Source organism: Sciurus vulgaris (assembly GCF_902686455.1).
Source record: "Sciurus vulgaris genome assembly, chromosome: 10".
NCBI lineage: Eukaryota > Metazoa > Chordata > Mammalia > Rodentia > Sciuridae > Sciurus > Sciurus vulgaris.
Window position 1 is genome coordinate 85,733,904 of NC_136470.1, and position 15,595 is coordinate 85,749,498.

Below are 15,595 nucleotides of genomic sequence, written 5' to 3' on the forward strand. Positions count from 1 at the left end.
AAAATAGCTCTAAAGGGCTATGCCTTTTAAAAAGGGGAAAATATCATATTGTTTTGTTTTGCAACCGACATTTGAGGGTAAATGAGAATTTTACACCTATTCTTTTAATGATTTTGTTTGAGAGAAACCAGTTTGGAGAGAGTCCATATTTCATTAAATCTCTTTAAGGTTATGTATCCCTGGCCAGTTCTCAGCTATACCACAGTTAAATCTTTTACCGTCAGGGAGAAGCACAAACTGGGAAGCTCTGCCCTTCTGTCTGGTCTTGAACAGGAAACTGAAAAAGAGGGCAAAGATACTCAAGGAATGCAGAGACTTGTCATCTCAGGTTATATTCTGTAGACTCTGTATCCAGTCTTAAATGTTCCAGAGAATAGGAAATATGGTCTGGCTGTCTGTCTTGAGCAAGACATTTGAAGCCGAGTCTCAGTTTCGCCACCCGTGAAATAGGGATAAAGATATTGACCCTATCAGTCTGGTGGAATCATTTTAAGACTTGAAAGATAATATTTTAGTAGGCTTTGAATAGTGTCCAGTGTTTCCAGCCCCTGAAGGATCATTATCATTAATATTAAAAGGACTACATTTCTTATTTGTATTTCCCATAAATTCAAGTGACCTTTAGATGGTATAATTTTTTTACTTGGAGACAGGAAATATATGCATACATTTATATGTAATTAATGTATGTGATTATTTTCCCAGTACTCAGGGTACAGGCATTATTATTGCATAACTCCGGGTGCCTGTTGTTTCTATAAGAGCAGAAGTTTGAATATGTTTGCTAGCTTGTGGTAAAACCGCACCAGCTGGCAGGCTGCAACTACCAAAGCAAAACTAACTACCTATGTCCTAAAATAAGACTATAGTGGACAGTCTTACATTCATTAAACCAATTTCTGTTTGCTCTCTTCTCTTTGCAGTTTTTAAGCAAAATTTTGGACTGTGAAGCAAGGCATTGGGTAAGTAAATCAAATTATATGCTTTAAAATTTTGTGGACAAAGTGCTTCTTTTTAAATTTTGCCAATGCAGGTATTCTGTGAACTTTGCCACCTTTTATTTGATGAGGCAAAGGATAACCAATCCCCCCTGTATTACTCTCAGCCCTCACCACTGCACTGTCTTAACACTGTTGTATGGGACAGTCATTCCCTCTCCTTTCTTAGTTCAAGATAACTTAGCCACTTACTATACTCCAGAAATGTGCTAGTACTGGGTTCTGAAGGAATAAAACAAAACAACTCTAAAGCCTAAAAGGGACAGAGACAGATCATGGACGGAAAAATGATGAGATACTGATGAAAATAGCTGCAATTTTTTGAGAACATACTATGGTCTAGGTATGTATCTCTAGTTTTTAAGATTACTATTCCCATTTTGGAAAGCCAAACAGTAAACAATCTGCTCCAAGTCACAGAACTAGCAAAAGGCAAAGCTAGTTTGATAACCCTCAAAATATGATTTCTCTCCATTGCAACATACTCACTACCTCTCAGTGATTGGCAGAGAATTTGGTTTGTGGGGAAAACGCTCAACGAATAGGCATGCCCTTTCTACCAAAGATCTTTCTATCCCAACTTATTGTATAAAGATTATTCTCCCAATTTTACAGTTATGAAGAATAATAGAGGTGGGCTATTAATTGTTCAAATATCAAACCTTAGGGACCAGAGTTGCATTCCCTACTTTAGCAATCTAAGTGAACTGTTGTGGTACTCACAGAAACCAGGAAACGGGCTTTTGAGAACTAACAGGAGTTTGGCTTCTTTTTTCTGGGTGAAGACAAGATGGCCTCCCCGGCTGACAGTTGTATCCAGTTCACGCGCCACGCCAGTGATGTTCTCCTTAACCTTAATCGCCTCCGAAGCCGTGACATCTTGACTGATGTTGTCATCGTGGTGAGCCGTGAGCAGTTTAGAGCCCATAAGACAGTCCTCATGGCCTGCAGGTGAGGGTTCTGGAGGGGAAGGATGGATAAATAAGAGTTGGGTGAGGGTGCTGGCAGCCAGTGATGTGGAACACGAAGGCCTCTAGCTGGGTCTGGGATGCCATCTCACTTTTCTCCAGATCTCAGCACATGGCCTGGTATTGAGGACTCCCAGAAAGCACATGAATGAGTACACTTTCAGAAAAGAGTTCTTGTTCTGTGGGCAGAGTTGGGGAAGAACTCGTGTTGCCACAAGAAAGAAAGTGTTTGGGGCAAACAGGGAGGATAACTTCAGCTAATGAGTGAAGAAATGAAAAGTGGAAGAGGTCTTTCAGTAGTTTAAGCAAGTTAATTTGAATTTTTTTGCTCTTTTATGCTGTAATTGTCTTTATTTTATTCTGTAACCCTATTTCCATGGGTATTCAGAGTAGAGGGAGAGCTAGAATGAGCCAGCTAATTCTTCATATTTGTCAAATGCTTTAAGTTTTCAGAGCAATGATATATTAAATAATCTCCCTAGATCTTCCAGTATATGTTGCATGGATGGTACTATATCTCCATTTTATAGATGATAAGAGCAAGGCAAAAATAGGTGAAATTATTTAGATTCAGGAATCTCTCTTGCTATTAGAGAACTTATTGAACATCTACTACAGGCTCTTATTATTTTTTTTTAAATAGTGTAGGGAGCAGAGTTTTACACAGACATAAAAATATTAATGCTTAGCGAGTGCTTACTGTTTGCCTGGCGTCATTCAAGTACCTTTAACATTGTCATGCTTGCCGTGACCTTAGTGTTTCCTCTATTTTGCAGGTAAGGCAACCAAAGTTCAGAGAAGTATCTTAGCCAACATTGCATAGCTCTTATTGGTGACAGTTTGGCTTACTTCTAGCATCCCACCCAGTAAATGTAAAATTAAAATGACAGCTTATAATTCTGATTTAAAAAAATGAGTACTCATTTCTCCACTAGAAACACAGTACCTGTAGTAACTGCTTGAGGTTTGACTTGAATCTTTTAGAAATAATTGACTTCTTTTTTTATAATCTGTGGACTCTGAGAAGAGTAGTAGGATACAGGCATATTTTTATTTATTTGTCTTCTATATCCAACCTGCTTCTAAAAATAAAAAGAAGACAATCTCTTAAAAAAAGAATAATGTGGGGCTGGGTTGTGGGTTAGTGGTAGAGTGCTTGCCTAGCATGAGTGAGGCACTGGGTCCGATCTTCAGCACCACATAAAAATAAATAAGTAAATAAATAAATAAAGATATTGTGCCCATCTACAACTAAAAATATTTTTAAAAAAGGATAATGTAATAAAACAAGAGGGGAAATTTTTATCCCAAGAATATAGGCTAAGAATAGTTACTGCAAATGAGTGCTAAATTTAACCCTGATAATCCTTGCAGTTAAGACTAAAAGGAAAACAGGTTCTGTGACTTTGAGAATATACTTAACCTCTTTGATCTTAGTCCCCAAATTGTAAAGGTAGAGAAGGGTTATGAGGAACACAGGATAATGTATGTAAAATGCTTAAGGACTCTCTGGCATTTGGTAAACTCTCCAGACGAAGAAGTTGTTATTAATTGCCCTGAGAATTCTGGAGCTAGGCTCTGGGAAGAGGATCTGAGCATCAGTGCTACTGTAAAGGATTGTAGACTCCATGTGTCTATTATAGTGGGAAATTTGTTTGTTTTACAGCGGCCTTTTCTACAGCATCTTCACAGACCAGTTGAAATGCAACCTTAGTGTGATCAATCTGGATCCTGAGATCAACCCTGAGGGGTTCTGCATCCTTTTGGACTTCATGTACACATCTCGGCTCAACCTGAGGGAAGGCAACATCATGGCCGTGATGGCCACAGCTATGTACCTGCAGATGGAGCATGTCGTGGACACTTGCCGGAAGTTTATCAAAGCCAGGTGGGCTGCCAGCTAGGGAGAAGCCTTGGAGACAGAAGGGATGGTTTCCGATCAGAAATTGTAGATAATTTATACATATAGGAAGATACTGTTCTCTAGAGTTTACCACAACCTACATTTCCACTATTGTTACACACTTGTGCCCTTCTTAACTCTTGCACTCTAGGTAAACTTGATTCCTTGCAGCTGTCCAGAAATGACCTGTGCATTATGGCCTCTTGTTTTCCTCCAGTCCCTTAGTATGCCCTTTCCTTCCACCCATCCTGCAAAGCCAAGCTTGGAGGCTAGCTCCTCCAAGGAAGTTTTTCTGATTACCACTCATCCTGTCTCAGCTCTTTCTCTGTGTCCTGAAACATTTTTCTTGTCCTTTAAACCTTCCTTCTCCTTTAATATTTGTATATAATTTTTAGTTCTCCTTTTAATATCTATTACAAATGTTTACATAAGTGCTTTAGTTCTCTACCAGACTGTGGGTTGCTCAAGTTTATAGGGTCTGCCTTATTCTTTTCTGTCACCCTACCCCTATTAGGGAGAATACTTTTTCTTTTCTTTTCTCTTTCTTTTTGTACTGGGGATTGAAGCCAGGAGAACTTAACCACTGAGCCACATCTCCAGCCCTTTTTATTTTTTGAGACAGGGTCTCGCTGAGTTGCTTAGAGCCTCACTAAGTTGCTAAGACTGGCTTTGAACTTGTGATCCTCCTACCTCAGCCTTACAGAAGTATTCCATCATGCCTGGCAGGGAAGACACTTACTGAGTTAAATTGAGTTCACTAGGTTAAACCCCTTACCCAAGGAATGGTAAGGCATGATTCTCATTGATGGTAAGGACCCTAAGAGCTATAGAAGTGAACAGCTGTGCAAAGTGGAACAGACTCAGGGCTTCACTTCTTCAGAGCCATTTGATCTAGCTACTCTGGGGTGATTGCATCCTAACTCCACAGAAGGGTTTGGCAGTCTGGATTTGATCACCTTCAGGAGCCCAAAACTCAGTGTTTCTAGAGCTACACAGTCTATCTTGGACACTTAGAAAGCTCCTCTTTATGACCAGTTGAAATCTGGTTCTTTTAGCCTTTATGCACTGGTTCCAGCTCTGTTAAATGTGATCCTATTGAGCTGGCCTACTTATTCACCCACATAATGTCCCTGCAAGTATTTGCAGCCAGAGCTCTTTTTCTCCTGTGGGTGATAATATGGCAAGATCAACATTGCTGTCATTTTACAAGCACTTTCTACAGGTCAGGCCTTGTGCTCAGAATGGTTTAGTAACTTCCTGTAGGTCACATAGCCACTAAGTGGCACAGCTGGGTTTGCAAACCAAGTCTGGCTGCTCAAAGCCAGAGATTCTCGTGCTGGCATTTGCTGCCTGTTCTCCATCATAATCTTCCTTGCAAATTCTTTCAGCATATGGGGCAGCCCCTTTCTCTGATAGGGAACTAGTTTGTCTGTGACCCTCTGAAAGTGTAGTACTAGCATTGTATAAATTCTTCCCTTCTTGTTTCCATGTGTGTAAAATCTCTGCCTTTACTTCCTTGCAGGATTTCATGTGAGTAAAATGAGATAAGCTTTTGAAAGCTTTCTATAAGCCATAAATTCTATGACATCAGCAGAGCTACAGATCCATAGACATCCTTACATATGTGCCTTAAACTTATAGGATCAAGTCTAATCAGGCATAGATTGTGTGCGTAACTTGCCTCAGTTTCCCCAACTATAACCTGTATTACTGGACTTCTGTTGTAACTGCCTTGTTATTGTGTTTCCCTACTCCAAAGTCACCTCTAGCTGATTCAAGCACAGATGGGTTATATAGCAGTGTCACTGGATGGTTCTGATTTGCGACCCGGTGTCTTTTCTCTTTTTTCTCCCATAGTGAAGCAGAGATGGTTACAGCCATCAAGCCTCCTCGTGAAGAGTTCCTGAATAGCCGAATGCTGATGCCCCAAGACATCATGGCCTACCGGGGTCGTGAGGTGGTAGAGAACAACCTACCGCTAAGGAACACCCCTGGATGTGAGAGCAGAGCCTTTGCCCCCAGCCTGTATAGTGGCCTATCCACACCACCAGCCTCTTATCCCATGTATGGCCACCTCCCGGTCAGCAGCTTCCTCTTCTCTGATGAGGAGTTACGAGATTCCCGGATGCCTGTGGCCAATCCTTTTCCCAAGGAGCGGGCCCTCCCATGCGATAGTGCCAGGCCAGTGCCCAGTGAGTATAGCCGGCCAGCCATGGAGGTGTCCCCCAGTATGTGCCACAGCAACATCTACTCACCCAAGGAGGCCGTCCCAGAAGAGGCACGAAGTGACATGCACTACAGTGTGGCTGAGGGCCCCAAGCCTGCTGCCCCCTCAGTCCGGAATGCCTCATACTTCCCCTGTGACAAGGCCAGCAAAGAAGAAGAAAGGCCCTCTTCAGAGGATGAGATCGCCCTGCATTTCGAGCCCCCCAATGCACCCCTGAACCGGAAGGGTCTGGTTAGTCCTCAGAGTCCTCAGAAATCTGACTGCCAGCCCAACTCCCCCACAGAATCTTGTAGTAGCAAGAATGCCTGCATCCTTCAGGCCTCTGGCTCCCCTCCAGCTAAGAGCCCCACTGACCCCAAAGCCTGCAACTGGAAGAAATACAAGTTCATCGTGCTCAACAGCCTCAACCAGAATGCCAAACCAGAGGGGCCTGAGCAGGCTGAGCTGGGACGCCTCTCCCCACGAGCCTACACTGCCCCACCTGCCTGCCAGCCACCCATGGAGCCGGAGAACCTTGATCTCCAGTCTCCAGCCAAGCTCAGTGTCAGTGGAGAGGACTCCACCATCCCTCAAGCCAGCCGGCTCAATAACATCGTCAACAGGTGATTTCAGAGGTGGTCTGGTTCCAAAGTCAGGGATCACCTGAACGGGCTCTGGGGTCATTTCTTCTAATGAATGCAGGGGCCATGTTTTTGTTTTTGGTTTTGGTTTTGCTTTTTTGCCTGAAGTGCTGAGGCTCTTAGAAGTGTAGAATTAGAGCATTCCCTTCTATAGTAGAAGAACATCCCACAAATCCCACAGATACTTCCTATGGTCTTGATGTGGCAGGGACCCTCATATTTCCCATAGACTTAGAGAGTCTGTGGGCTGCAGTATTGAGGAGAAGAAGCTGGGCCAGGAGTGGGGTTCAGGCTTGGTTTGACCCTGGCATGTGCTCTCCTGTAGATGCTCTTGGAGGTAGACTTGAGGAGGACTCTGAGTCTCCGGAGCCAGAGGAGGGCAGCTCTTTTCTGTGTTTGCCTAAGCAGAGGGAGAAGATGACATTGAGACCAAGTACAAGGTTCTGTCCTGCCTTTGGTGCTGAGTCTGTCTTTATTCTACCCACAGGTCTCTGACAGGCTCACCCCGTAGCAGCAGTGAGAGCCACTCGCCACTCTACCTGCACCCCCCCAAGTGTACTTCCTGTGGTTCTCAGTCCCCGCAGCATGCAGAGATGTGCCTGCATACCAGTGGCCCTGCCTTCCCGGAGGAGACTGGAGAGACCCAGTCTGAGTACTCGGATTCCAGCTGTGGTGAGTTCCCTTCCCTCCCTCCTTCCTCTTGTGGGTGAAGGAAGCCTTCTCTGCTCCACCGGCTTTGTGTTTCCAATTTATTGGTACTGTTTTCTCTGATTTGGAGTAGTTACTGATTAGAAGATGATTGGCACGTAAAATCTTCAGCATATCACCCTATTCTTCACCTTTCAGGGAACTGGGCTGGCTGAAGCATGGGACAGGAGTTAATCTGGGGTAATGGAGCCCTTCATTCCCGCAAGTGTGGCTCTCAGGGTTGGCTGTAACTTCCAGAGCTTTCTGAGCCCCTCTGTTCCTAAACCACTGTGTTACCCTGACTCTCCCTGCTAGGGTGCAGATTCTCTCAGGAGAAATGTCTGACTTTAGTCATACCTGCACTCTCTTTAGGTCCTAGTAGGTCCCTAGCCTGGAGGAGCTAATTGAAATATGAGTTGAATTAAGTTGATAGAATTGAATTATTAAATTTACATTTCTGGGTAGTCTGCAATTGGCATCCCCAGTTTTTACTAGATAAAAAGGTCTAACTCTGTACCTGGCTGTGGCTACTCTGTTATGACTCAGTCATACCTAATCAGGGTTAAATCACCATGACATGGCATTTTTCAAATTGTTGTAACAAAAGAAAAATAAAATCAGTTGCTTACACTGGCAAGTTTGGCACAGGATCATAGATTGTTAGAGGGAGAGCAGGGACTGTCCCCTCCTGTCCCCCAGCTATTTGCCTTGCTCTGCACTCCAGCTCCTTCTCTCTGGGCCTCTGTTTCCACTTCCACCGTCACCTTTAGTCTCCAGTCTCACAGAAGTGTCTTGGAGATAACAAATCCAGATAGGTGCCCAGATGACCATGAAGTCTACATCGTTGATTCCTCTTTCAGTGACCTCAAAGTATAATTGAATTTGACCTGTGTCTCGTATCCCTGCAATGCTTTGTGTTTATTTTGTGTTATATAATATACTCATGTGAGGCAGGCAGGACAGGGATTTGTTATCCTGACTTTGGAGAAAGTGATACAGAGAGAGGTGAAGGGTCATGCCCCAGGGCTTCTGTGTGTAAATGTAAATAAAACTATGAACTGATAAGAAAAGCAAGTTCTTCTGGGACAAGGAAAAGCTTTGCCCAGGCTTCCTCCAACTAGGATAGGCCATATGAGTACCTATTGGTTTGAACTTCCCTTCTGTACCTTAAGATTCAGTCTGTCTCCTTTCTTTCCTCCATGACCAAGGCTCTTAATGTTCAGAAAAATAAAATTCCATTTTGCTCTGGGCTCCCGTGAGTGTTGGCAGGTGGTCTGGGGTCCAGTTTGGCACTGGGTGGCTCCAGAGGAGGTGGGCCTAGAGCCCACTTCCCTTCCTGGGGCTGATGTGGTGTCCCTCCACCCTCTGACAGAGAACGGGGCCTTCTTCTGCAATGAGTGTGACTGCCGCTTCTCTGAGGAGGCCTCGCTCAAGAGGCACACGCTGCAGACCCACAGTGACAAACCCTACAAGTGTGACCGCTGCCAGGCCTCCTTCCGCTACAAGGGCAACCTCGCCAGCCACAAGACTGTCCACACAGGTATGGCCCTGTCCCCCACCCCCACCACCTCAGTGCTCAGGGTTCCTAAGGGCAAGATAGGGAGAGGATCCCAGGGAAAGTAGCACTTGGCCTTGGGACGTGGTGTGGGTGAGGCAAGGGGCAGGCCCCCCTCAGCCTGGGCGAGGGCTCTATCCTGTCTAGTTCATTTTCCTGGAGGGGTACACCCACTTCCTGTATTCTTCGTCTTTCCTTTGAGACTCTTCTCTGTCTTTGCTGGGGGTCAGCAGTGTTCATCCCTCTGCACAAGTGAAGAAACTAAGGCTGATAGAGGCATAGTGAAATGGGTTTTTGTAAAGCCAGGAAAAAATGGAAGGCCTCTTGATGTCCTCCAAGGACTTGGTCCTTATTGTCTCATATTCCTTGATCAGGTAGCTTCTCACAACCTGATTGTTGTCCACAGTTTACTCTTTCTTAGACCTTGAAGTGGCCCTAGTATTCTCAACACTTCCCATGGAGGAAGCCTGTTTGGTCTCCTCTGTTGGAGCCTCTGCTCAAACCAGGCCCCACCCCCCTTGCTATTGGAATACAACTGTAGTTGCCACGAGCAGAAAAGTATGTTCTGAAAGAGAGACTAGAGCAGCTCGATGGTATCTCCAGGGGGGTAAGTGCCTTACCACCTCAGTCTTATCCAAGGAAGAGCCAAAAGAGCCTCCTCAGGCCATCTCAATTAGCCCTGCAGGTTCAGGGAGGGAAACTGAGGCCCAGAGAAGGACAGGGTCTTACCCAAATCCTACTGGCAGGTGATTCTAATGGCAACAGTGGTTCTGAAGCCCAGGCTTCCTGGAACCTCCCCATGCTGTCCCACGTATAGCCTCTTTTCCATCCAGGTCATTGCTTGTCTTTGGCCCTTGCCTCATGCAAGGTGTGCTGGTGTGTATGTGACAGAGGGTGGCAGGCTAGGGATCAGGCCCCAGAATTCTCTGTCTGACATCCCCAAGAGAAAGGAAAACTCCAGTGGCCTCAGAGAGGGGCAGTTTGCATGGAAATCCAGGTGCAGTGGAGTCCTTCCCCATTGATTATGGCTTCTCTTTTTCTCTTCCTCTTGGCAATAGGCGAGAAACCCTATCGTTGCAACATCTGTGGGGCCCAGTTCAACCGGCCGGCCAACTTGAAGACCCATACTCGAATTCACTCTGGAGAGAAACCCTACAAATGCGAAACCTGTGGAGCCAGATTTGTACAGGTGAGCAGAGTGGTGTGGCGAAAGGACCCTGGGGCTTTGCAGCCCACCCAAGCAGAGCTTCTCATGCTATGCTGCTCCCTTAGGTGGCCCACCTCCGTGCCCATGTGCTCATCCACACTGGCGAGAAGCCCTATCCCTGTGAAATCTGTGGCACCCGTTTCCGGCACCTTCAGACTCTGAAGAGCCACCTGCGCATCCACACGGGAGAGAAACCTTACCATGTACGTAAGCACCTGGTGCCCACTGGCAGCCTGGGAGGGTCATGAGGGGCAGCAGAAAGCTTTGCTCCAGTCTCAAGCATACAATGAGTGACCACTGAACTAGTGGTTGGGAGACCAGGGTCTAAGCCTGATTGTCAAAGACACCCTACTTTGACTTCGCCCAGGTCTCAGTGTGTTCCTCTTTAAAATGGAGGTATTGGGTTGTGTGATCTGAGCCTTAAGAAAGAAGTCCAGATTATGGAAGCAGAGATTTTGGGGTCATTCCACAAATACTGAGTGTCTACAGCATACCTCTGTACTGAGCTAAATGTACATTTAAGAGTAGTTAAGGTGTTTGAAAAGGATCAGTCTTAGAAGTAGGAGGAGAACCAGAAAAATGTGATGGTGTAAGGAAAAAACAAGATGAAATAAAGCAGAGAAAGGGCCATGTGAAGAAAGAGGAGGTGCCTGCCTCTGTGGCACAATGCTATGAAGAGGCCATAGGAATTGTGTCCCAGAGCAGTGACTCGGCAAACTACAGCTTGTAAGCTATTAGTCTGTCGGCTAATATTTGAACATGCCATGAGCTAAAGATGGTCTTTACATTATAAAAAGCGATTTAGTATTGTGGGACTTTGCAAATTATGTGTAATTAAAATTTCAGGGAACATACAGTGGTCTTGGAACAAAGCCACGCTAATTTGTTTGCATACTGTCTGACTGGTTTCAAGAGTTGATGGTGTCACACTTGGTGGTGATGGGCATGGGAACTAATCAGTGAATAGTCCACTCGCATCTCAGGTGTTTACCTGCAAAGTGTGGTACTTGTTGTTCACTTGCTTTTAAGACTTTGGATAGGGCTGGGGAGATAGCTCAGTTGGTAGAGTGCTTGCCTCGCAAGTCAAAGGCCCTGGGTTCAATCCCCAGCACTGAAAAAAAAAAAAAAAAAAAAGAAAAAGAAAAAGACTGGATATTTTCATACTAGCTAAGTAGTAAGAAGAAGTTATCTTCTCAGTGCCTTAATTTCTTCATCTGTAAAATGTGCCTGAAAATAATACTGACCTCAAAGAGCAGTAATGTTAAGTTAACTAATGCATTGAAGTGTTCAGGGTAGCTCACACACATAGGAAGAGTGCAATGAATATCTGCTATATAATCATTTACTAGAATTTTGCATGCAGAGGATATCAGAGTTGAGAAGGACCTTCATTAATTATTGAACCAGAACCTTACAGAGGAGAGAGATCAGATTCAGAGAGAAAAATACTAATTGCTTTTTATAATGTAAAGACCATCTTTAGCTCATGGCATGTTCAAATATTAGCTGACATGCTTGAAACACACAGCAGTGGATAGCGTAGACATGGTGGACCTATGTCTCCCAAGACCAGGGCTCCTTACTTACAGTCTTGCCTATTTCATTCATTTATTATTTTCCTAAACCTATTTCCATTTTTTCTTTAAAACATAGCCTCTATGTGAACATATTTTATAACACTTTTTATTTTAGAATGATTTTAGATTTATAAAAATTTCCAAAGATCATACAGAAGGTTCTTAGGTGCACTTGGTTTCCTTTATTGTTAACATCTAATTTTTTAAATATATTTGTCATAACCAATGAACCAATATTGATATGTAATTATAAACCAAAGTCCATACTTATGTGGATTTGCTTTTTTTTAACCTAAAAATGCCCTTTTTCTGTTCCAGCATCCATTACATTTAGTCATTCACTTCTTTTTTTTTTTAGGTAACTTTTCCCACTAAAACTATTATCACCCATTTACTGAATCAAAGTGAGAAACAGCTCTACTTGCTGATACTTTACTAGCTTTTCTATGGCATATGCCCTAGGAAGGAATACAGCTGCATTTAAAAAAATGTATCCTAGACTCGAGAATTTCCATGCATTCAGACTGATCTAGTCTAGTTGTCTGTGTTTATATTTGTTGTATAATTTGCCTAACAGGTGTATTTTGCTAGGTGCTAGGAAAATTATCAAGTTTTAGTGAGAAGTGGTCACTGCCCGTTCATAGCGTTACCTAACTGAGGATGTTAATGCACAGGGGTGGCTTTGCCAAGGCTATGAAAAGGAAAGAGATATATATATTTTTTATCCTAGAGTTATTAAGAAATGTCTTAATAATTAGGGGAGTTTGCATCTGAAGAGTGTTTTTGGATAAGACTTACATTCACAGACTTACTTCAGGGAAGAATGTCTCAAGCAAGGGAAAGGCTCAAGTGACACTTTGGCAAGCAGGGAAGGGACACTTGTGCAATGCTTACTTATGTCTGGTGGAAGCCTAGATTCATGTGGGTTCTTTATCTGGCCTTTCAGAGGAACCAGCTGCCCCAGTCCCTTGCAGGGAGAATCTCCTTGTCTGGGTCTTTGGGCAATGATGTGTTTCTTAGATTGATGACAGCTAACAATTTGCTTCTGCCCTCCCTCCAGTGCGAGAAGTGCAACCTGCATTTTCGCCACAAAAGCCAGCTGCGACTTCACTTGCGCCAGAAGCATGGCGCCATCACCAACACCAAGGTGCAGTACCGCGTGTCGGCCACTGACCTGCCTCCGGAGCTCCCCAAAGCCTGCTGAAGCATGGAGTGTTGATGCTTTTCTCTCCAGCCCCTTCTCAGAGTCTACCCAAAGGATACTGTAACACTTTATGATGTTCATCCCATGATGTAGTGCCTCTTTCATCCACTAGTGCAAATCATAGCTGGGGGTGGGGGTGGGGTCGGGGCCTGGGGGGCGGGAGCCGTGGCAGCTCCCAGCCCCCCCTGCTGCCATAAACCATTAAGAAAATAATATTGCTTCTCCTATGTGTACGGCGAACCATGTCAGCAAAAAGCAAAATCATTTTATATATCAAAGTGGGGGAGTACGCAGAAGTTCTGACTTGACAGTCTGCAAAATGAGGAATGTATATGTTTTGTGGGAACAGATGTTTCTTTTGTATGTAAATGTGCATTCTTTTAAAAGACAAGACTTCGGTATGTTATCAAAGAGAGGGCTTTAATTTTTTTAACCAAAGGTGAAGGAATATATGGCAGAGTTGTAAATATATAAATATATATATATAATATAAATATATATAAACCTAAAAAAGATATATTAAAAATATAAAACTGCGTTAAAGGCTCGATTTTGTATCTGCAGGCAGACACGGATCTGAGAATCTTTATTGAGAAAGAGCACTTAAGAGAATATTTTAAGTATTGCATCTGTATAAGTAAGAAAATATTTTGTCTAAAATGCCTCAGTGTATTTGTATTTTTTTGCAAGTGAAGGTTTACAATTTACAAAGTGTGTATTAAAAAAACAAAAAGAACAAAAAAAGCTGCAGAAGGAAAAATGTGTAACTTTGTTCTAGTTTTCAGTCTGTATATACCTGTACAACGTGTCCTCACGGTGCCTTTTCTCAGACGTTTTCAGTGATGGACGAGTGTGCGCCATCCCTTTTTGAAGTGTAGGCAGACACAGGGACTTGAAGTTGTCACTAACTAAACTCTCTTTGGGAATGTTTGTCTCATCCCATTCTGCGTCATGCTTGTGTTGTAACTACTCCGGAGACAGGGTTTGGCTGTGTCTAAACTGCATTACCGCGTTGTAAAATATAGCTGTACAAATATAAGAATAAAATGTTGAAAAGTCAAGTCGGCTTGTTCTGAAGGTTTTCCCCTGTGTTGAAACAGGGATTTGGGTGGGTCTGGCTTACTCAGCTCCTACTCTAGTGGAAAATGCTCTCTGAGGGGAGGGGCTGCTGGCCTGTGTGGCCTTGGAACAGAGCCTCATTTAAGAGGAGGCTGGAGCTTGTTCTTGGGAGGTTGGCATGGACCTTTGTTGGTCCTAGCCCCTGGTCATGAAGACACAGGTGTTTTTTTACTTTTTTTGTGTGTGGTACTAGATTTGAACCCAGGGGCCCTCTACCACTGTACTACATCCTCAGACCTTGATTGATCGATTGATTGTTGTTTGACTTAGGGAGCTGAGTATTGAATCCAGGAGGCACTTTCCCAATGAGCTATATCCCCAGTCCTTTTTATCTTGAGACAGGGTCTCACTAAGTTGCTGAGGGTCTTTCTAAGTTGCTGAGGTTGGCCTCAAACTAGCAATCTTCCTTCCTCAACTTTCTGAGTAACAAGCATGTATGACTATTCCCAGTCCAAGTGGGGAAAGCTCTAGGCTGAGTTTTCTAATGACTTCAATTCTCCCTCTTCTGATACAAACATATCTGTCTCTTCCTCCTCTGGGCCTCGGTTTACCCATTCTGTAAAGTGTGAAGACTCATATTGCCTTCTGGCTTCATAAACAATTTCTGTCCACTTGGCTACATGGGACAGGTCACAGGCATCTGTTCTCACTCATACATTTGTTAACCTCAATGCATTTGGGGCTTTCTGGTGTCTCCTGGGTGATTGACAGACATCTATAGATCCAGAAGTCTCATGAATGGTAGGTAGTCAAGCAAACCTCTCTTCCTGCAGAGGTACTCTTTGTCCTAAGAGCCCTGTGATGGAACTCAGCTACTTCCTGTGTGACTTGGGACAACCACTTTCCCTTTGTGTCTCCTTACCACCCCGTCCATGAGGGATTGGATTAACTAGACCATTTACGATTCCATGACTCATATACAAGTTCAACCTAGTCTGTTTTGGCACTCAGTTTTATTTTACCTCAAAAAACCCTGAGGATCAAGTTTGATTGACAGGACCTGAGAACAGGGAGGACAAGTGTGGTTCTGGTAAATGGCCCAGAGGAGAAAATCCGCACCCCCCTCTTCCTGTTCCTCGGTGGTGGAGGGGAGGGGATATGAGGCGCAGCCTTGCCTTGGGCCCCTGGGTCCACTGGTTGGACAGTGGTATCCCTTGGCAGTGACTTTGCAGAAGGCTCCAAACACGTGCTGGGATGCCTAGGGGAGTTGACCACCCAAAGCCCCAGAGAGAGCTTCAGAAAGTCACACCACCCTCTGCCAACCGCATGGCCTTTCAGCTCAGGTTTCCTTTGAAAATGACTTTAAAGGACTTGCCAGCTGGAGGCCTCAACTCACCCTGCTCTTTGAAAAGGGAGAAAATGATCCCTCTGCTCCCATAGAAACTTGGCAGAAGAACTTAGAAAACAGGCAGCTTCAGGAATGACAATTCACAGGCCTAAGGGAGACTGGCCCAGGGTCCCCTTGCTCCACGAGTGTGCGCGTCTCCAAGTCTGTTTACATATCGTTACTGTTTAATAGGCGAACAAGGG

General features: G+C 44.2%; 1 protein-coding gene across 4 annotated transcripts in view; it reads left to right on the forward strand.

Annotated features, from left to right (window-relative positions):
- Positions 1-14,025, forward strand: part of BCL6 (BCL6 transcription repressor) — a 27,408-nt gene extending 13,383 nt beyond the window's left edge. For 3 of the 4 annotated variants that reach the window (XM_079155238.1, XM_079155236.1, XM_079155237.1), the window contains exons 2-10: positions 924-962; positions 1,784-1,949; positions 3,633-3,854; positions 5,727-6,698; positions 7,204-7,388; positions 8,776-8,943; positions 10,017-10,147; positions 10,231-10,368; positions 12,803-14,025. In XM_079155238.1, coding sequence (XP_079011364.1) covers positions 1,789-1,949; positions 3,633-3,854; positions 5,727-6,698; positions 7,204-7,388; positions 8,776-8,943; positions 10,017-10,147; positions 10,231-10,368; positions 12,803-12,946 — 2,121 coding nt within the window. In that variant the 5' untranslated portion in view covers positions 924-962; positions 1,784-1,788 and the 3' untranslated portion in view covers positions 12,947-14,025. The remainder of the gene's footprint in view (positions 1-923; positions 963-1,783; positions 1,950-3,632; positions 3,855-5,726; positions 6,699-7,203; positions 7,389-8,775; positions 8,944-10,016; positions 10,148-10,230; positions 10,369-12,802) is intronic. The other variant, XM_079155239.1, reaches the window with a different exon arrangement.
- The last annotated feature ends 1,570 nt before the right edge of the window (positions 14,026-15,595 follow it).